The sequence below is a fragment of the Sinocyclocheilus rhinocerous genome, unplaced genomic scaffold (genome assembly GCF_001515625.1).
Source record: "Sinocyclocheilus rhinocerous isolate Xijiao unplaced genomic scaffold, SAMN03320098_v1.1 scaffold1243, whole genome shotgun sequence".
Classification (NCBI taxonomy): Eukaryota; Metazoa; Chordata; class Actinopteri; order Cypriniformes; family Cyprinidae; genus Sinocyclocheilus; species Sinocyclocheilus rhinocerous.
Genome location: NW_015626033.1, coordinates 2,398,770 through 2,420,930, shown reverse-complemented (window position 1 = coordinate 2,420,930; position 22,161 = coordinate 2,398,770). Strand labels below are relative to the sequence as shown.

General features: G+C 35.6%; 2 protein-coding genes across 5 annotated transcripts in view; one reads left to right on the top strand and one right to left on the bottom strand.

Annotated features, from left to right (window-relative positions):
* Positions 1–6,199, top strand: part of LOC107708072 (metal transporter CNNM2-like) — a 21,333-nt gene extending 15,134 nt beyond the window's left edge. Inside the window, exons 3-8 of the mRNA XM_016512219.1 lie at positions 2,517–2,660; positions 3,294–3,431; positions 3,538–3,707; positions 3,897–3,990; positions 4,387–4,449; positions 6,015–6,199. Of these exons, the coding sequence (XP_016367705.1) occupies positions 2,517–2,660; positions 3,294–3,431; positions 3,538–3,707; positions 3,897–3,990; positions 4,387–4,449; positions 6,015–6,199 (794 nt within the window). The remainder of the gene's footprint in view (positions 1–2,516; positions 2,661–3,293; positions 3,432–3,537; positions 3,708–3,896; positions 3,991–4,386; positions 4,450–6,014) is intronic.
* Positions 6,200–9,725: 3,526 nt separating this feature from the next.
* On the bottom strand, positions 9,726–21,515 carry LOC107707668 (cytosolic purine 5'-nucleotidase-like). 4 transcript variants are annotated; one of them, XM_016511769.1, is made up of 19 exons: positions 21,449–21,515; positions 20,331–20,448; positions 19,341–19,379; positions 18,144–18,217; positions 16,479–16,596; positions 16,282–16,377; positions 15,899–15,990; positions 15,743–15,800; positions 15,544–15,637; positions 15,384–15,437; positions 15,144–15,227; positions 14,985–15,026; positions 14,519–14,626; positions 14,380–14,446; positions 14,124–14,294; positions 13,374–13,425; positions 13,028–13,088; positions 11,810–11,986; positions 9,726–11,496 (listed from the first exon to the last, which is right to left on the bottom strand). In XM_016511769.1, exons 2-19 carry the CDS (start codon positions 20,429–20,431, stop codon positions 11,263–11,265), a joined length of 1,722 nt encoding a protein of 573 aa, XP_016367255.1. In that variant the 5' UTR covers positions 20,432–20,448; positions 21,449–21,515; the 3' UTR covers positions 9,726–11,262. The 4 variants fall into 4 exon arrangements, with proteins under 4 accessions (XP_016367255.1, XP_016367261.1, XP_016367237.1 ...); XM_016511775.1 differs by having other exon boundaries at positions 21,454–21,498; XM_016511751.1 differs by lacking the exon at positions 21,449–21,515 and adding an exon at positions 21,204–21,298.
* Positions 21,516–22,161: the final 646 nt, after the last annotated feature.

The following is a 22,161-nucleotide window of genomic DNA, read 5'->3' as shown; positions in this document are numbered from 1 at the left end:
TGTGTATATATATATATAAGTGATTTATTATTATTATTATTATTATTAGGGCTTCATGTTAATGTTAATTTAATGTTTATGCTAAAAAAAGTGCATATAGCTGCTAATTGTATTTGTTGTTTGTTGATTTTCAAATATAAAACTTATTGAAATGTTTTCAGTGTGTGTATCAGTTCTTTTTGAACGTTTTCATCTAATTTGAACAAAACCGTGATAATATTGATAATCGTGATAACTTTGGTCACTATAATCGTGATATGAAATTTTCATACCGTTACATCCCTACCTTGGGGGTAAGCAGATAAACATCAAATTTTCATTTTGGGGTGAACTATCCCTTTAATATCTTGACATGTGACTTTAATGTAAGTGAGACTAACATAGAGGTCTGAAGAGAAGATTTGTAATTGAATATAAGCTAATGTTAATGATATTTTGTGTTGGAAATAACTGTGCATGCACTATTATACAGTTTATGATGCTGTTAGTCATAGGCCAGCCACAGGGGAGAAGAACTGGGGGAGAATTTACTGCACTGAAATTTCCATTTCCGGGGTGAAATATTTAGTCTTTTCCTTGGGAACCTAAAGTCATTTTACTGTTTTAAAAAGTGCTATATAAAAAGACACATCAGCCTTGATAAGTGCCTGCAACATTTGTAAGATGTTCCAGTAAAGCATCACAGACGTGCCACCCACAGTCCCATCGACTATTTATAGGGAAATTCCATTATGGAAAATATCTAAGGAAAAACCTCATTCCATAAATAAGGTGGGAATGTACAAAATGTGTCTTTGTGTGTTGTCTAGAAACCATGTGTTCTGTTCACTTGATCTCAAATGTTTAATATACGGCCTTTCTAGAAAGCATTCCATCAATCCATCTTGGATTTTTTTCCCTCGAAAGAATGCTTTATGCTCGACAGCTATGTCTTGAGCATAGAAAGGAAGTGCCTTATTCTTACATGCCAGAGGTCATATTTTTATGCCTTGGGAAGTGTGGGAGAATTGTACGCTCTCTCTGGCTATAGACTACATGTATGTATACACTACCTTTCAAAAGTTTGTTGTCATTGATTTCTTTTTAAGAAATTAAGAAATATTTTTATTCAGCAAGGATGCATTAAATTGGTCAAAAGAAAACATTAAGCAGCACTACTGTTTTCAACTATGATAATAATAATGAAGAAGAAATCGCCAAATCAGCTTATTAGATTGATTTCTGAAGGATCATGTTACTCTGAAGACTGGAGCAATGGCTGCTGAAAATTCAGTGTTGCCATCACAGGAATAAATGACAGTATAGCATATATTAAAACAGTAATGAATTATTTTAAATGTAATAATATTTCGCAATATTACAGTTTCTACTGTATTTTTTATTTAAAAAATGCAAGATAATTCTGAACACAAGTGCATCAGAACTCATAAAAACTAGAAATGTGAAAGAACATTTATTTGAATAATACACTTCAAAATATCTTCTCAAAGTGGTCAAAATTAAACAGTCTCAGACTTTTTATTATTTGCTGTTAAAGCCTCTGTGACACTGTGTGGGCCTTTCTTGGAAACTCAAAACAATGGCTCTTCTTCTCTAGATTCTTTGGATATAGGGCTTGTGTTCTCAGTTTGGCTGTAACTAGACTGAACCAATGAAAGATCATTTATTGCGTCTTATTTAATTAATGTGTTGAGGAGTGACTGTCTAAAGATCAGATAGATCAGGGTTGAGAGATGTGGGCAGCCTGGACTAATAATCTTATTTTCCCACTGATTTCAAGTCATGCTGGTTTTAAATGAAAACAAACTTATATTTCCCCAGGCCAGTATTGGTGCTTACTGAATCCAACAGGCATGAAATAAGCCCGCACATCCCTTTGAGCAAGCACAGGGTAAAGTAGGACTGGTCAGTCATTAACTCGGGTCTCTCTGCCACCCAGTAGTTTTTTAAAGAAACCGCTGCTTCTTTTTTGCTGCTGTATACTGGTATTTATGGAAAAGTTTTATACGGACACCCTACATAATGGATTGCTACACTGCCACGCCAGTGAGAGCATTGCCTAAGTGGAATGGAAACTTCATTTCATATCTAATATTAGCTCTGGCTCCGGAAAATTCCTTTGAAATGATCACTAGCTGAGAAACGGGAAAATCATTTTCTTTAACGTTTTGGTTGACAGTGCTGGGCAGGAATTTTTTAAGCAGCTTATCAAGGAGGTCCTGGGAAAACAGATGTGGAACCACGAGAGATTTGCTAAGAAAATGCGATGGATCGTTGTCTGACTGTTTCCAAGAACCTTATGTTTGAACAGTCACAACTGTCAAATAATAACTCTCTCGTGGTTCTTAGTAAGCATGCGTGACATATTGTAATCATAAACCAACAGAACTGTGATTCTGTGGGGTTTAGTGCATTTATGGTTGTTTATGGTACAGGGGGACTACCATGTCTGAAATGATCTTGAGAGATACCTCATAAACTTATAGTGTAACTGTATTTGGTTTTTGCCGTGGCAGGTAAATCCCATCTGGCCATTGTCCAAAGAGTGAATAATGAAGGAGAGGGAGACCCATTCTATGAGGTCCTGGGCATCGTCACGCTAGAAGACGTCATTGAGGAAATCATCAAATCTGAGATTCTTGATGAGACTGACTTGTACAGTGAGTACCATTTACATTTACAAGTCTGGCACATGCTATTATCCAAATATATGAGTCTATTCTATTCTATTCTATTCTATTCTATTCAACCTATGGGTGATTGACTTGCGCTCATTCATTTTTTTCCAAAATATATAGTTTATACATACATGACTTGAATTCACTTCTTCTAAGATGAGCAAGTTTTTAATTTAATTACATTTTTTTTTTTTATATATGTATGTATTTTGATATTTTTAAGGGGGGTCAGGGTCAAAAAACTCAACAAGTCTCTAAAAATATCCGAAATTTGTTTCACCTAATATCTATTCATGAATAATTCATGATAATTTTATTAAAAATACTTTACATTGATTTATTTTTGTAAATGTATTTTTTATTTTTGTTTTAAGATGTATACCCTCGCATGTATTCAAGGTAATTCTATTGATGGTTACACCACATTATGTATTATTTAGATTCATTAAATTGAAACTTTTCTTAAAAATAGAATTAAGAATGTTCAAAACCATATAAATCAAAATGAATACAAAGACTACCTAATCTGAGAACCTGGATTTTAAACTAGATTTCCTTTCATTTATTTTTCCTTTCCTTCTCTAACCATGTCATCTTGTTATTCCCAAATGAAAGCTGACAACAAGACGAAAAAGAGGATAGCTCACAGAGAGAGGAAACAGGACTTCTCTGCTTTCAAACCCACAGATAATGAGTTGAGCGTGAAAATATCACCACAGCTTCTTCTGGCCGCACTGCGTTTCCTGGCAACTGGTACTGATGTCCAGCATGTAACTACATGTGTCTCTGTTTTTTATTAAGAATGCAATCACAAACTTGTAAAGCATTCTTAACCCCATCTTTTTTTCTTAACCCCCAGAGGTGGAGTCATTCAGTACGGCTCAAATGTCAGAGAAAATCCTCCTGCGCTTGCTGAAACATCCTAACGTCATCCAGGAGCTCAAATATGATGACAAGAACAAGAAAATGTCAGAGCACTACCTCTTTCACCGCAACAAGCCTGTGGACTACTTCATCCTCATCTTGCAGGTATGAGTTCTGATTGAAAACACAGGATTGAAATCTCGAAGCCCTGTTCCAAAACCTAGAGAGCTGCCTACCTAGACAGCATGTTATAGCAAAAGCTGTTGAAAAGGGTTGGACTCCTTATTTTGAACAAATTGAATTCAAACACTTTACTGAGTTTTATCTCAAATACTTGTAACTGTTGGCTCACAGGGGAAGGTGGAGGTTGAGGCTGGAAAGGAGGGGATGAAGTTTGAAGCTGGTGCCTTCTCTTTTTATGGAGTGCTGGCTTTAACCTCTTCACCAGGTCTGAATTATGGATTTTCTCACTTCTTGCACACCCCCCCTAAATGTCAGGAGTTTTATGAAAATAACTGATGATTTTATGAAATGTACGATATTTGGTCATGAAAGAAAGAATCTCATCTCTGATGTTTTTACACTCTTTCGTATGGTTGATTTCTTCATTTTATACAACTCTTTTTACCAAATCATGCATGATGTTGTTGTTTGCGCTCAGATTTATTACACATGCTTCTGACTCTCTTCAATCAATCACATTATGTAAATGCACACTATGCAAATGATTACTCTTTTGATTCTTGATGGAATTCTGTGTAAATCATATTTTCTTCCCCATGATTTCCTTTTGTCGTTCCCTTCTTTTCCCTTTATTTCTCCCTACCTTACTCTTGCTCTCCAGTTCCTCTCTCCTTGTCTCGAACCTTTGTTGTGAGCAGGGCAGAATCGCTGGCAGGATCTCCAGGTACCGCACTCGTTTCTTCACCCCTTTTCATTCCTTCCACTGAATCCTCTCTTTCACATGGTGCATTAAGAGTTTTCCCTGTTCAAGGTCCTCATTTTCTTTGACAAAGTAAATGTCAGTGGTCTGATAATGGTCATGGGAGCCTATAAGCAATGATCTGATCAACTGATTAACTGTTTTCAAAATTGATAATAATAAGAAATGTTTCTTGAGCACCAAATCAGCATATTATAATGATTTCTAAAGGATCATGTGAAACTGGAGTAATGGCTGCTAAAAATTTGTTGTCACAAGAATAAATTGTTTTAAAATATATTAAATTAGAAAAAGGTTCTTTTAAATTATAATAATATTTCACAATATATTAATTTACAGTGGTGTGAAAAAGTGTTGGCCCCCTTCCTGATTTCTTATCACCCTAGTGTCACCAAGCGCCCTCGTCGTCTACTTCACTTTGTCAGGCAGTTCCTATTTAAGAGATTTCTTGATTGCGAACAGGTGTGGCAGTAATCAGGCCTGGGTGTGGCTAGAGAAATTGAACTCAGGTGTGATAAACCGCAGTTTTAAGAGGGGGGCAAACACTTCTTCACACAGGGTCATGTAGTTTTGGATTTTGTTTTCCCTTAATAATAAAAACCTTCATTTAAAAACTGCATGTTGTGTTATCTTTTACTAATATTTAAATTTGTTTGATGATCTGAAACATTAAAGTGTGACAAACATGCAAAAAAATAAGAAATCAGGAAGGGGGCCAACACTTTTTCACACCACTGTATTTAACAATATATTACAATATTACAGTTTAATTTTTTTTATCTGATACATGCAGCCTTGGTGACTTCTTTCAAAAACATAAAAACAATCTTACCGACCTAAACGTTTTTAATGCTACTGTACAAACCATTTGTTGTTTGATAAAAAATGTTCATATGAAGCAAATTGGTTGTGAATATTTTTCTAAATTGAAAAAATCCACACGGTTAGACATCTGACCCTGGGATTATATACATTCCAGTGTAATGACTGTTGGACTGCTTCCCCACAGACACCCTTTGAACTGTTTCTTTAAGAAGTGGAGAACCTAATCTTATTTTGATTAAAAACTCTTCACCTTGTGTTACCTGTGAGTTATTAAGCAGATGTTCTAATCTTAATTATGTCACTTTCTGGCGAAGTTTGTAAATGTGTAAAAAGGGAATGGATTATATCCATTGTTTTATCAGCAAAACAAAAGGTAGTGCCAAAAGAGTGTTAGAGGTCATTTGTTAATGGTTGTTTTTCCTTATTTATGTTCATTATTTGGCTGTGTAATCGAATCCTCGCTGGATTTCTAGCAGAGGAAGATCTAAGTCATATTAAATGGCTGCTACATCACAATTTGGATTGTAAATAAATGAAGCTCAACTTCTGTGTCTAAAGAATTCCACAGCACGGTTCATGAGAAGAGACAGGGCATCCAAAATGAATGGAACATCAGACAAGAATCTTTAGTTTCGTTTGTTTACATCACAGCAACACCAGCAGCTGACCACTGACCTGCATGTTACCCTTTATTTGCTATACAGAAAATAAGTCACCTCCACGACCGTTCGGACTCAACCACTCGGACTCCCTGAACAGGAGTGACCGGATGGAGGCGGTCACTCCCACGCTGGGCAGCAGCAACAACCAGCTCAACTCCTTCCTGCAGGTCTACGTGCCAGACTACTCCGTGAGAGCCGCCGCTGACCTGCTCTACATCAAGGTCTGAACGCTGCTGAGAATTTATATTGCACTTCTGAACTCAAACTGGTTTGCTTGGAATGCATGGAATTGCTGAAAGTTGCAGTTTGACTCGTAACTGCAGTTTGAACCACAGTCATGTTAAATCTGAAAATCATATTATGTTTTCACATTAAGCAGAAGCTCAAATTAAGGGCATCATGCAGCTTTCTGAAATATAAAGACAACTATACTTTCCTGAATAAAGTCTCATTTATACTGTGTGATAATATTATACAGTGTAATATTATACATTTCCAAAATAAATAACTGGCCTTTATATTGTCATTGCACTAGAACAGAGATTCCAAAAAACTGGGTGTTTGGGTTTGAAAAGCTAATAATCAATTAAATCTTAAAAATAAATAAATACATTTAAAATAAAAACAATCAAAATAAAACACTTAAAAAGATGAAATATTGTATTAGTGTACTTGCATATCTTGTGACAATTAACTGACATCAGAGAACCTGTGAACATGCAGTTTTGTGATATATTATATGTACTTTATAAGTAAATATTTCACATGAGACGGGTTTGTTTAGGGAATCCCTGTACTAGAGCTAAGCAAATTATTAAAATATTTTCTGGAAATTATTTACTTGGTATTAACAGCTGAAAGATTTCTGAACAAATGTCATAAGAACCTAGGAACAGATTTAGTTTTTATTTCTTGCTGTTAAAAGTATGTCATAAAAATGTCAATAGAATCAAATAATTATATGAAAATAAAACAAAAATGATTAATCTCTCCGTTTTTGTCTTTAGAAAGCTGAAACTAACAATTAAATTTGGTAGATGTGTTAAAAATGATAGTTACACATATTTGATATTTTCATTTAACATGTTAACTTACACAACCCATTAAAAAATACAAAAAAGTCTGAAGTTTCCTTGAAACAACTTGCAGCCATAATTTAGTGACTATATAGTTCAGTGCTTTTGAAAATATCGGTGTGAATTTCCACGATGCTTCTATTCAAAGCAACTTAAAATGATATAAAAATACAACCGCATGTGATTAATTACAGATATTAGCAGCACCACATTACAAAAATCCAAAATAGAACAGTATAACTATGTCTCGTTAATTCTTCTTCGAGAGAGAGAGAGAGAGAGGGAGATTTTTCACGTCAATCCTGATTGTGCTGAGGTACAGCGTCACCAATTTTAAGGTGAATAGAGTATACGTCTCATGACTGGTTCCATTTTTAGGTACGTCGGACCACTCTTTATTAATGATACGTTTTTGGTTTTCAGTGCTTTTGTTGTAATCCCGTAACTCTTAATTTTTAAAAGAAACATTTTGTATGTCACAACTACCTTCAGATAGTTGCTAGCTGCGTTTAGGACCTCAAAGACACTATTTCAGGAACTTGCACTGTAACTTATATCTTATCTTCCAGATTCCACTATTGCTCTTTTATCTTATTATTTTTTGAAAAGCTATTCATGTAGGACTCAATGTCATGGGATTGTAAAAGAGGTACTTGATGATTTACTGAATTTAAAACAGATGAAAAAGGAAAATAATTCAGCATTAATGTATTTATTTGGTTTAGGATTACATTAACGCTCTTGTTACAAAGGGGAACGAATCTCTGGCTGATGGTTTTATCCGCTGACTGTTTGTTTTTGTTTTTTTATCAAAACCTCCTGAGACGCTCCTGTCAGATGCGTAAGCCACTGGATATCAGGACATTCACGTCTCAAGTGTTTATGTAGCAACCTCTCAGTGCAATAGTGCAACAGCTATGCAGGGACAGTCATGACCAATTAATGACCAATTCGGACAAAATATCCGAAAGTAAACTAGCAGAATTTAATGTAATGAGACTGAGAGGTAGAGTAAGTCTGTTCAATTAACACAACTACTGTTAAGGGGCTTGAGATGTGAAATAGTGATTGTTGAACACTAACAAAGGCTTCGGTCAGCATTCCTGTTCTTCTGTTATATCGACCACTTATTCCAGTTTTTTCACATTGTGTTAAAGAGGAACGCCTGTTCATTTGGTGATGTCCTACAGATCAGATCAGTGTTTTCACGTTGGATCGCCTGCCTTAGAAAAGAGGAAACGTCTTCAAAAATGTGGTGCTCTAACATGCGGTTTGAGTCTGTCATACACTGCTGCTATTTTCAATCTTGAATGTGTATAGAGATACTGTATAAATCAGAGAGTACTATTGTATGCTTACATACTATAAAACAGACAATGCTATATCAGATTTAAATATACATATTATATATATATATAATGCAGATGGAAATTGCTATAATAAAACTGTTTGACAAATTTGTTTGCCTGCATATTTATTTATTGAATGTTTAACACTGGTTTTAACCAGAAAATTGATACAAAAAAAAATAACACTTTTTTTTTTTTTACTCAATAATATTGACTACGATTTTTTTAAAACAGAAAATTAATAGATTTGAATTGACCTAAACTGTTTTGAAGCAATTACCAGCCCTTATGTTGGGAAACTTGGGGGTCAATTTGACCCATTTCAATTTTTGAGTTATTGGAAATACTGGTTAACCCAATTTATTTATTTATTTTTTGTGTGACTTTTTTTCTCATATAATGTAATGAAAATGCCTGCAAAGCATCCACACTTTAATGTTGTGGAATGCACGTACAAAATTTGAGGTCATTTACATATATGCATTTGGCAGATGCTTTTATCAGAAGAATTTTTATCAGTTCATGCATGTTCAGTTTGCTGGCAATCGAACCCATGATCTTTAAATGAAATATAATATTTATGCTTAATATTGACAGTTGTTTGGGGATTGTTTGGCACCAAGATCTCTTTTTTTTTTTTTACGTTACTGTAAGCGACTAAAAGGCTTAAGAGGTAGCCTAATGTCTATATATACTGTATATATAATGTACAGCATATATTATATATATATATATATATATATAATGTACATTTTTATTCCTGAAATCCACCATTTTGCTGAGATCAGTATAATCCTGAGTTTTTTGGATCAAAAGTATCCCAATCTTAAAAAAAGGTTTTGAACAACACCGTGAAGATTTGATCCAGATCAAAACCAAGATTGGATTTTGTGATTTAATCTGATTATTTAATCTGATTTTACAATCCTTTTTTCTTTTGAACAACCCATTTTCAAGATTTGATCCAATCCGATAGTTGAAATCATATCAGATTATTTTTGAACAACTGACCTCTAGGGGCTCCATAGAGCACTAGTAATCCAGATTTGGTCATCTGAAAAAGTGTGTGGACCTGGACCACTGTGATCCTATCCAATTTTGCTTTGAAAAACCATCAGAAAAGTAAAAAGGATTACATGATCCTGGATAGCAAAACATGGGATTTTCAAATCCAGGTTATTCTGATCCAGATTAAGTTTTTTGAACAACTGGCCCTTAAAGTTAAAGTTCCCAGGTTTTAAGCAAAATACAAGAACTAGTGAGCACAATTTTTCTCTGTTGGTTTTGGAAGACGCAAAGACAGCTATTGCTGAATGACCACAAGGGGGTGCTGCATGACAGGAACTTTATTCTCTTCATACACAACAAGCCAAAGCACTGAAAACCAATCCTAAACAGGCCTAGGGCTCAAACAGAATCAAACAAATCCAGAGTTTTTAAACAAAAAGTACAGATGAATCACAAACATACCACACCCCATATACAGCAGACTTTTCCTGAATTAAAAAGCCTCAAAATAAACATAGATGGGGTGTTTGATAAGGTTAAAGCAAATATATCACTATCACACAATACAGTCACAGAATCAATAATCTTCAACAGCATCTGTGAATTTAACTGAAGGACACTAATAACAGTCTTTGGTTATGAAAGCATCCCTTCACAAATTACATTGGTAAGATGACTTTGATTTCAACTCTAGTCCAAAATCAACAACACAGTTCAAAATAAACCAATACAGTATATATGAGTGCACATGGTATGGTACGGTTCCATTGAAAAATTCCCTTTTTGATTTAAAACAACAAGAAGACAAATCCACTTCTGATGCTAAACAGAGCACCACGTCTGCCAAAAACAAAGTTTCAGGATCTGGACGGTTACTGTATGAATTACAAATGTTCATTATGACAGAGCGTGATTCGTGGACGTGCTTCCTTTTGGTCCACTGTCACCCACAAGGCTTTGTGTCAAACATTCAGACCAGCTCTCAATCTTAAATCACAGCCAACTGCCAAAAACTAACCGTTATGCTAAAATCAAACAAAAAGATTTGTTTTCAATATATCAGGCTGAATTAACTTTTATATCAGTGGATATAAAAATAGTAAATAATGAATCTAAGCTCTAGATCCAAGGTCTAATATTAACACAGTGATCATGGCGAGTGCATAAGAAAGACAGGGAGATTTCAGAGTTGCGGTCATCTCCCAAACCGTTACTACACTTCAGAATCTAGTAACCTGAAACCCTGTATCTCACTCTGCATAAAATAGCAACAGTTGCATGTGTTCCATTTTTCACCCAATAATATGACAGCAATTTGCATGCGACTGGTTTTGAAATGAAGATGGCAACGTTACAGCACTTAACAGGCAGTCAGACAGACACCGAGCAAGCTGCATTGTTGGTGTGACATTTCCCAGCATGCTACATGGCTTTTATCCAAATTTTGAAGGCTTCGTGGAGCCACAAAATAAGTATTCATGCATTTTCCTCAAGCTTAAGTCAGTGACGTACCTTGTAACTGTTATTTGTTCCCTCAATATCATGCAAATAACTGATTCTGTAATTCAGTTTAAACAGGGATCTTTTTCCCGTTAACACTTCCATGTTTTACCGTGAGGCCATCTGTAAACCCCATTCAAAAATAAGAAGCTAAAACTATCAAAACCCAGTTTTAGCTTCATACTCTCATCAGACCATAAATTCTAAAATACGTAATACACTTTGCAAGAAATAAACAATCCTCTCTTATATCTCTATAAAATATATGGCTGAGTGTGAATGCAATGATTATACTTGTTTAAACAGCAGACACACATCTCTAAAAACCCAAATCCAGTTAACGGCAATGCCACAGATTTATTCCTCCTCCTCCTCCTCCTCATCGTCATCCTCATCGTGGCAGTGCGTGATCTCTATTGGCGTCTGGGGGAAGAGGTGTGGCGGATTGATCTCGCTTACGGAGCGGGTCAGCTGGTGTCTCTTGCACTCACGGTCTCTGAAGTCGATGGAGTGGCGGTTGCGTGTGGCCATGGGTGACTCCGTGTCATTGATGTCCACGTGAGTGTGCTCCACCGTGGACTCGTGAGGCATCTAAATGTACCACAGAAGAAAACAGGTTACTGAAGTGACTTTCATGATTTAATGTATCAACTGTTAGACCAGTGATGGGCAAACTTGGCCCTTCCAGGCCACTTTCCTGCAGAGATTTGATCCAACCCTGATATGACTCCCCTGCCTGTAACCTTCTAGTATAGTCTTGAAGACAATGATTAGCTGGTTCAGATGTGTTTGATGTGTTTGATGGTTCAGATGTGTTTGATGAAACTTGGCCCTTCCAGGAAAGTGGCCTGGAAGGGCCAAGTTTGCCCACCCCTGTGTTAGACAGTGTGTTTGTTGAGTTTACCTGGACATGGGCGGCTCTGAACATGTAGCTGAAAGGGTAGTACAGGAGATTGATGAAGGACGCAGCATACAGGTCAGCGTAACGCATCACTTGAGAGGCAAAGAGAGTCTGACGAGAACCGCTGCGGAACAGACTTCCCATCATCCCATAGCACATGTCCATGTCATGGGTCACTTTCTGAGAAAATCAGAAATACAGAAACAGCGCAAAACCGAGTTTGAATTAAGTGATGGGAAAAACGTGTGCATTAAACTGATCAAAAATTACATTATATTGTTACAAAAGATTTCCATTTAAAATACATGCTGTTTTTTTCTTGTCAACAAAGAGTCCTGAAAAAAATAAATGTATCGGTTTTCACAAAGTAGTAAGGCAGCACAACCGTTTTCAACATTGATAAGAAGAAATGTTACTCAAGCAACAAATTTTAAAATACATTTGAATAGAAAGCAATTATTTTAAATTGTAATAAAATTTCATGATATTAGTTTTACATTTTTAAACCAATAAATGCAGCCTTGGTGCACATAAGAGTCTTCTATAAAAAAAATTCTTAATCTCAAACCCAAACTTTTGAATGACAGTGTAATTACATCTGTTGATGTAACCCTAACCTACTCCATCAAAATAAATATTTTAAAATATTGTTATTATATTCTCTGTCGCACACTGTTTGGTAGATACACATACCCTATAAAGTGCCTTTCAAAAAAAATGTAAATATTCATGTGAATTTCTCCCATGCTGCTTTGGACAACTTTCATGCACTTTTCCCACCAACTATTGAGCATTTGTAGTTAAAAAGTATACACATTTTTATTTGATTTTGTTTTAGAAAATGACCGATCGTTTCTCTTTATAAGACTCTTATTCATCGGCTGGGATCGTGTAGAGCCCTTTGAAGCTGCATTGAAACTTCAATTTGGACCTTCAACCTGTTGTCTCCCACTAAAGTCCACTCTATGGAGAAAAATCCTGGAATGTTTTCCTCAAAAACCTTCATTTCTTTTTGACTGAAGAAAGAAAGACTTGAACAACTTGGATGACATAGGGGTGAGTAAACTATCAGGAAAGTTTTATTCTGGAAGTGACCTAATCCTTTAAAATGTAGAAAATTTGAAAATACTTAAAAATGGATTTTTCTCCACAGCAAAGTGACTTCACTGACAATATTCTCAGTACACAGTGCACTGCTTTCCTATGCATCAAGAAATATACCTTAATCCTCCTCTGAAGAGAGCTGATATCAGGTCTCTCATTGCTGCTGCTGTCCAAATGCCTGTAGACAAAATAAAGAAAGGATGGAGAAAATGGCAGGACAAATAGAGAGATGTGGGTTGAGAACAGTGTCGAACGAGTTAAAGTAATAAAAGACGTGAACCATCAGTCTTAAAATAGAAAGGAATGTGCACCCCTTTATCTGCATGTCAAATGGCTGCAGACAGCAGGGAGGGAGCGACGTGTCCTTCTCCGGGTAAGCAAGTGCTTGACTGACTGATAGCACTCATGTGCACTGATGGCAGCGGTGCAAACATCCGAGCAAGAGTTGACGGATGATACCTACTTGTAGAGCTCTGCCAGGAAAACGTCCAGACTCTGTAGTTCCTCAAACAGTGCTGCAAAAAAGAGAACACAGTGAACTGTCCTCATCTGCTCCCATGCCCATTAAACTGAGCATAATGTGTGTCTGCAGGCTGCACGGATCACTGTTATTTTAGTATCAGTAAGATTTTTTTAATATATATATATTTTGAATTATTTTTTATTTTTACATTTTCTGTTTTCGTTTTAAATTTAGTGCAAGGAAGCAGTTCAACCAAAAAACTAAAATTTGCTTACAATTTACTCACCCCTCAGGCCATCCAAGATGTAGAATAATTAGATGGATTCGTTGTGGATTATTGTGATGTTTTTAACAGTTGTTTGACCTCTCATTCTGATGGCACCCATTCACTTCAGAGGATCCATTGATGAGAAAGTAATGTAATGCTAAATATATCCAAATCTTTTCCAATTAAGAAACAAACTACATCTTGGTAGGCCTGAGGGTGAGTACATTTTCAGCAAATTTTCATTTTTGGGGTGAACTATTCTTTAAAGTTTTAGTAATATTGTTATTTTTGTTTCTTTTTTATTAGGTTTTTTTATGTCTATATAGTTCAGTTTTAGTTAAACTAAATGAAAATGAGAATTGTAGCTTTGCCATCTGGCTGAATTAAATGAAAAATGTTTTTGTTGTTGTTTTTATTTCAGTTGATGTTTATTTTATTTCAAGTAATGAGCATTAACTATAATAACCCTGACACAGACTCACTGCTCTTGTCGGTCCACACATGCAGCTCCTGAGCCAGCTCAGGAATCACCAGGAACGTTCTCCAGCCCTGACGCTTCTTAGACTTCAGGATGTCTCCAAAGATGTGGTCACCGATGTACAAGATGTCCTTTCCTTTTGCTCCCAGCAGGTCACAAACTATGTCTGAGGAACCTGGGGAGAAGAAAGAATATTCAATCAGGCATTTTAGACCAGAATTTAAAAAAAATATGAAGAACAACATTTATTTTAATCTTACCTCCGGAATACACTATGCCATGCTGCAAGGGACCTGTATAAGTTCCGATCTTCAGTCTCCCAGTGGTCTACAGAACAGAAATATGGCTAAATCAATGAGTGTCACATTAAGCTACTCATGTGAGTCTAGCTGATCTTACCGTGTCCACCTGTCTAAGGACTGTGCCCTCCCCGAAGAACACTGGCTTCCTGGCGTCCACCAGAATAAGGTCAAAGTAGGACTGCCAGGGCCGATGAGGCGTACCAGCCTGTAATAAAAAAATAATATATTAAGTCTGTCACTGTCTTTGTGTATGCAATAAAATGAGTTCTTATATGGCCCCTGATACTCCCTGTCTTTCTGCTCATACCCACGTTCTCAACATTTGTTATTAGAACACTTTTTAATGAAAACTGTGATATTACAGACACATCATAAATGGCAAATTAATCCTCAGAGTGTTCTTTTACACAGTGCAGCGTGTTGGTTCATGTTTTCCACACAAATGATATGTGAAATGTGTACTGTCCTTCGTCACTAGACATTTTCATTGGGGATCTGAGACAAATAAAAACAACTAAGTACCACTGTTATGCCAATGAACAACAATACTGAAGATGACTTACTTTTGGACCATGTGGAAAATCAAACAAGTATGTCATGATTTTCTGAAAGAGAAAAGGAGAGCAAATTACATCTTACAGTTGTTTCTAATGAAAATCCAACAGATTTTGTCAGATGGTTATGGGCTCTTGGTCTGTGCCGCTGCATCTACAATAACTCACATCTGTGTACTTGCAGTCACTGTTGGTAACAAGGAACACTTTGGCAACTTCGTTCATTCGGCTTAGAAGCAATGGTAATTTGGCCTAGATGAAGACAGAAACACACAAAAATGATGTCTTGTGTGTATTCATAATGAATTGTCTTTAAACTACAATTCATTATGAATAAACATACAAAGTGAAATAAGGTAACAAAAACACTGGTCAGCAAGAAGTTGTTCAATAATCTGGTTTACTTACATCCTTCACCACATATTTCTCCAGGTTTTCAACCGTTTTCTCTTTTAGTGAGCCCTGAAATGTCACACAGAAGCAGTTACCCATAGTATGAAATCTACAGTATATTAAGGCTGTTTCTTTCAAAGAAAAGTATATTTTGACACTTAAAAATAGCCTTTACCTTGAAATGGACCCAATCCACAGCATCTCTGACATCCTGAAACATGCTCTTGAAAGACATGAAAAGATCTCCATCTTTAAAGCCAGTCTCACAACTGTGGAGGCAAAAATCAAAAGGTCATATAAAATGCCAATTCAGATAGTCTACTGTACTTTCATGCCAGAGGAACTACAGTTAAAATGAGGGCGCAAAAACAAACCTTCTATATCTGGAGCAACTAGTGAAGAAGTCAACCAGGCAGGCAAAGAGGTATGTCTCTAATAAAGCACAAAAACAAACTGTGTTAACTTGGACATGGACTATGGATTCTACATATTCTTTTGGATTTTGATATTAGTTGATAGAAGATTTTAACCTGGGAGGTTGAAAAGTGTGTTGAGGATGTAGAATCGCTCAGTATCTCCACGCTGAATGAACTTGTTTGGGTACAGCTCTCTTATCTCTGGACTAAAATATACAGTTGAAAAAACACAAATTATGACATTTGCTGGAGGTGTGACTAACCCTGTAACATCTACATAAAATGATAAGTGACACTATTTACTTCCTTAATGCATCGTTATTGTCTTGTTGTTATTGTTAATGATTCACCAGTGCATGTTCTTCCAAACAATTTTTTTTGCTTCACTAGCATAACAATTCTACAAATGAAGTTTTTACGGCAGAAGAATGAATGCACAAACAAAGTGATCACTATCCAGGGCATCAGTTGCTCTTAAATTATGAGTGCAGACTCACCCACGCAGGAAGCTAAAACCATGAGCGCACACAAGGATGTTTCCATACGCATCTACTTTCAGCAGGTTTCCATACATTGTATCAAACACCAAGCCTCTGAGAGATGTACAGAATTTACGTGAATCAAAATATGAAGTAAAAATACAGTTAGAAAAGCATCTTAGAAAAGCATGTTAGAAAATGATCTTTCAAATCACCTTGTGGGAAAAGCAGGGTCATAGACAAAGTTTAGCAGCTCTTGTGGGTAACCAATGGAAACCAGTCTTTCCACAGTCAGATCGAAGCCAAGAGATTCATACTCCGGAGACTTATACACTATTAACAGAGAAGAAAACAAAGTGATGAAAATGCTATCACATACGCTACCGTTCAAAAGTTTAGGGTCTGTAAGTATTTTTAATGTTTTTGAAAGAATTATCTTATACTCAACACGGCTGCATTTATTTGATCAAAAGTAAAAACAGCTAAATTGTTAAATATTATTACAATTTAAAATAACTCTTTCTATTTGAATATATTTGAAGATTTAATTCTGTGATGGAAAAAGCTGAATTTTCAGCAGCCATTACTCCAGTCTTCAGTGTCACATGATTCTTCAGAAATGACTTCTTTATTATTATCAACACCGAAAACAGTTAAGCTGCTTAATAGTTTTGTGGAAACCATGATACATTTTTTTTCAGGATGAACAGAAGGTTAAAAAGAACAGCATTTATTTTTAAAATAAATATTTGTAACATTGTAAATGTCTTTACTGTGACTTTTGCTCAATTTTATCGTGTGCTTGCTGAATATAGCTGTTAATTTCTTTCAATAACAAAATCTTACTGACCTCAAACTTTTGAACAGTAGTGTATATCAAAATAAACTGTTGCCAAATGATCCATTTCCTTCCTTTGTTGGTAAAGTATGAGATACTGGTTAGAAGCCATTTAAATTCCCAAGTCAAAATGGACTTATTAGAAAAACTAGTAGTTTTTCACTAGAAAGAGTAGTGAGTAACTGTGGCTTCTTGTTCAAGAGACAACCCTCTCAAGGAGCCTAATAAACCAGAGCTAAACTGCTTCATTTTCTATAGAAGCAAAAAGGTTTAAGTGAACAGACCGTTTTCAGGAACTTTATAGGCAAAACATCTGTATTAATATGATGCATGTTGCAAGAAACCTCTTTGGACCTCAAAACAAAATTAGCCAGATCAGCTGAATGAACATTTCCCCAAAGATATCACAAACTTCTGCTTGAAAGAGAGGAAGGAGGACCACGTTTAGCCAAAGATTTTACTGACCAGCATGGTCTTATTAGCATAAAAGTTCAACTAAATGGAGTCAAAATTGTTGTGCACTCTTCACTTTTTTTCACTTCTGCTGAAATACTTGCCAAAGTAAGCACATTCACTGCTCTGCAATTAGAAGGGAGTTACACAGTATATGCACATTGATCTAGCAGACTAAGCAGCTCATACTTGCTGTTAATATTAGGCTGTGTGCTGGCAACAGAACTTAAAACCTTTTCCTGTGACAATAAGCACTCTTTATCATTACAGACCCATAACCAGGAAGATGACCAATCAAAAGGACCACATTTTATATCATGGATGTCAATGCACCCATTCATCTTGTTTAGAGCTTTACGTGCAAGAACTCATGTGCCTGACATGAGCCAGCTGAAGTCAGGGGTGCTATTTACAGAGCCATGACACCACCAAATACATGAGACCAAGGATTACCTTACAGTATCATGCTATGGTGTTACCATTTCGCAATGCTTTACAGTTCTTTTGAACTTACTTTATAAATGACACTGCACAACAAGGCACCATGCAGACCTCATCTGTTTCCGAGGCAGCACATACTTCATCTTACCTGCTAGAGTGTAGTCCATATCAAAGCCAAAGCATTTTATCTTCTCCATTGCCAAACTTCTATTGACAAAAACTCTGCGGAGATAAAAACAGTTGATTTAAGACAAATGTCAATGATATTTAATATTCTCTCAGTTGCAAACTGTATTAAATTCAGCAGAGTGTATTATTCCATTGCATTGAGCACAATCCGTGAGCTGTTCAGCTCTAAAGGAGTTTATGTTAGTGTAGATAATGAGTTACACTGACGTATTGTGACCTGTGAAAGCAATAAATCCGAATTAATACATTTGGTTAAATTATATCTATTCCTATTTTGGCCAACAGCAGCAAAGTATGAGGTGGAGCAAATGGCACGGTAATATTCCTTGATTTCCAGTTAAATCAAGTTTTTGGGTGGTAATGACTGACACTGTTTCAAGACACACCAAAAACAGAATGGTAAATAAAATACTTTTTTTTTTTTAAATCAGGAAAAGCAACTTCATAGTCTGCTGAACACATCTGTTTTACAAGCCTGAAAAGCATGTTTTTCTGACTTTTTTTTTCTTTTTCTGAAAACATTGACACCACACCAATCTGGTTAATATATGTAAACTGATACATTAAAAATAATAGCAGTATATGAACAGTTATTATTAATAAACCAAAATATGCACTTTAATACAAATAATTCCACCTTTGAGACTTACAAATTACAGTTAAGAGATAAAACAGTAAAAAGCTTGCTACATAATAGTTAGTATTTTTAAGTTTAAATCAAGTATATGTTATTGTCTTCCACATGGTTTAAAATTGTGTTATGGTCAGTTATTTTTCTTAATGATGTTAAAACAATTATTTTTCTTTTAATTCACCTGATGCTAGAACATCTTTATTCAACTATACATTTGCAGTAAGACATTAAAAATGTAGCAAGGAACAAATGAGCTGTTAAATGATGTGTTAAGAGCATGAAGGAAGGAAATATAGCTAGGGGAAGGGAGAATGAAGGAATGATATCACAGATTCAAATCCCATCACAGGTCTTCCTATGGACACCTACATACAGTCACAGCACAGTGCAAAAGCATTGATGGTTTTGTTCATCTTGTATTTTTAGTGCTGTGCTGTGATGAGTACATGGGAGAAAAAAAACATCAATTACAAAACAGATGATCAGTCAGCACTGCAGGTCAACAACAAAACTTTAGCATACCTCATAGAAGGATGACAGTGGGCCAGTTCCTGTGGTAAGCTTTGTAATAAAGGAATACATGGACTGTATGTTATATCAGTACACACTGGCTAATGCCACTACATGAAGAACTGTGTCCAGTATGCTTATAAATGACATTTCAGGTCACTTTTTGTTTTTTTAAATATTGCACTTTGTGACTGCCATGATGGTTTTTCTGCAGAAAACTTTAAGTCAACACATTTATAGAATAGTCTGCATGTAAATAAGGATTGCTCTTATGAAATGACGGTTTGCCATGACAAACAGCATTTAAGGAACTTGCATGTATTATGCTGACATGCCAAATTAACCTGCCAAAAGGCTTAAGTAAATATAGCCTACTAAAACATGGGATATGAGAATCATTATGTGCATATACACTGCTAGAATGACCATTTAAAAGGATTTTTTTAATACTTGAAAATATTTAATAGTTGGTCACAGTGATAAAACAATTCATTCTGTTGATTGGGCAAAAAGATTACAATACACAACTTTTGCTTAAATCACATGCAAGCTGATATACTTTCAACAATGAAGCCGACAGATTTTGACAGACAAACGGACATATAAACATGTGCATCCACAGAACAACATAATGGCATGGCAACAGTAAACATGCTACTCGCCATATTAAATTTTAAATAAAAAAACTACAAGTCTACAATTTCTTTTGGAGACTTAAAGTTATTTTTTCTATGTACTCAAAAGCATTGTGTGCACATAAAATTTAAAATATCTCAATGAAGTCAGGTCTTCATTATTGACCATAATCTCAACTGGAGTGGAGACCAGGTCATTTAAGGTCATTTTCTCCAACTGTTGCTACAATTTAAATTTGCCTTGTTTAAATTTAGGTATATGACAATGGATTTGTTTTCAAGTTACCAAAATAGTACACAATCTGGTTTGACCAATATAACGGCAATGGCCTTCAAAGCTGAAAGCATTAGTGAAATGTATTAGTACCTGTGATGCACCTCTCTTCTGTACTTCTTCATGGATAAACCGTCCATGTTGGCAGGAAGTTCTGCATAATTCTGGAGCCGATCACTCCAAGAGGTTGTCATCTTTAACCGATATAAGTCTGAGAAAGAAAGCAAGTGCAGACAGACAGCAGAACACAGTGAAATTGAATATACACAGCACTGGTTTAGTATCTCGGAGGTTAAATTTCCACCACATTTAATTGTTGCACAATAGTCCTGCAGGTGATCTGCAAACCTTAACAATAAAAGACCAGACACATTCAAACTATTCTACACTATGCTACACTTATAATAATCATTTTAAGTCAGTGTAACAGTATTTCCTGTATCAAAGATAAACAGGCATGAACAGGAAGAGCTACAGAAAGCTGCCTGAAACAATGTTTAAACCAATTACAAAATACCAGGTTTATGATACACCTTTAGATACCCTTAAGGAACTAATTTTCTAACTTTAAAACCGAAGGACAGCTCACAGAAACCACACAATATTTTGAAACAATGTATTTTTTTTATTATTATTATTTTCTCAAATACCAAAATAAATGTATTTTCTCATTCTCTACAACAGTGGTCTCAAACTCAATCCCTGGAGGGCCGCAGCTCTGCAGAGTTTAGCTCCAAATCACACCTGCTTGGAAGTTTCTAGTGATCCTGAAGACCTTGATTAGCTGAATCAGGTGTGTTCGATTAGGGTTGGAGCGAAACTGTGCAGAGCTGTGGCCCTCCAGGAATTGAGTTTGAGACCAATGCTCCACAGGGTTTGGCTGTTTAATTTATGTAAAGGCCATATTAAGTTTCCACGTTATGTCTTAAAAAACTGTAAATATTTATTAATAGTATCAAGGCATACATGCGAGCAGATCTTTCCTCTTGTTCATGCAGTTACCGTGATGGTAAAGTTAGCACCACAGCTAACGTTAACTAACATTCCTTTAGTTTTGATCAACCGGAAACTAATGCATAAGATGGAGGAAACTGCCTTAACGATTGTTGCTTTAACGCTCATATACACAGTTATTCTGCAACATTTTAATGACATAACTACTGCTTCTTGAAACGCGTTATGTCTCCGCTCAGTGTCAGTAGGCTACTTACCTCACCTCCTTCAATGACCAACAACTGCAGTTCTGCGCTATCTGGATACTGCGCATGCGCAAACCATCCAACCATGATGAGATTCAAAGCAACATTAAAACCTAATTTAAATACAATTCATATGAATGCTTAAACGCTGATAGTCTGTGGAAGTAATGTCATATAATAGATTACATAATCTAATCTGAAAAGAATCATGAATCTAAAAGCCACACAGAACAACTAACGTTACAGTAAAAAAAATATTAGGTCTAATTTTATTTCCTATTTATTTTATTTAATGTCTGTTGACAGTGACATGAATAAAATTACTGTAAAATTATGTATTTGTATTCCATCAGTAATGCGTATCTAGTGAACAGACATATTACAAAAAAAAAAGCATTTTTGGAAGAGAAATATCGCCATCTATTGGTTGTCAACTTTAGACTGCGTTTAGAACATTTCATGTCAGAACTCAAAAAACACAAATAGCCAAATACATTTTTATGAAACAATGAAACAAATAATTCTTCCTTTTTTAGAAGTAGAAATTTTGGGTGGGGGACTGAAGACAATTTACATTTAAACATATTTGTTCATGAAAAACGATTCTAAAAATTACTGGAAATGATGTTGTACATATTATAAGAATATTTTAGCCTATATATTTTAACCCTACTGGCAAAAAAAAAAAAAAAAAAAAAATTTTAAACCAGCCTTTTTTCCAACGG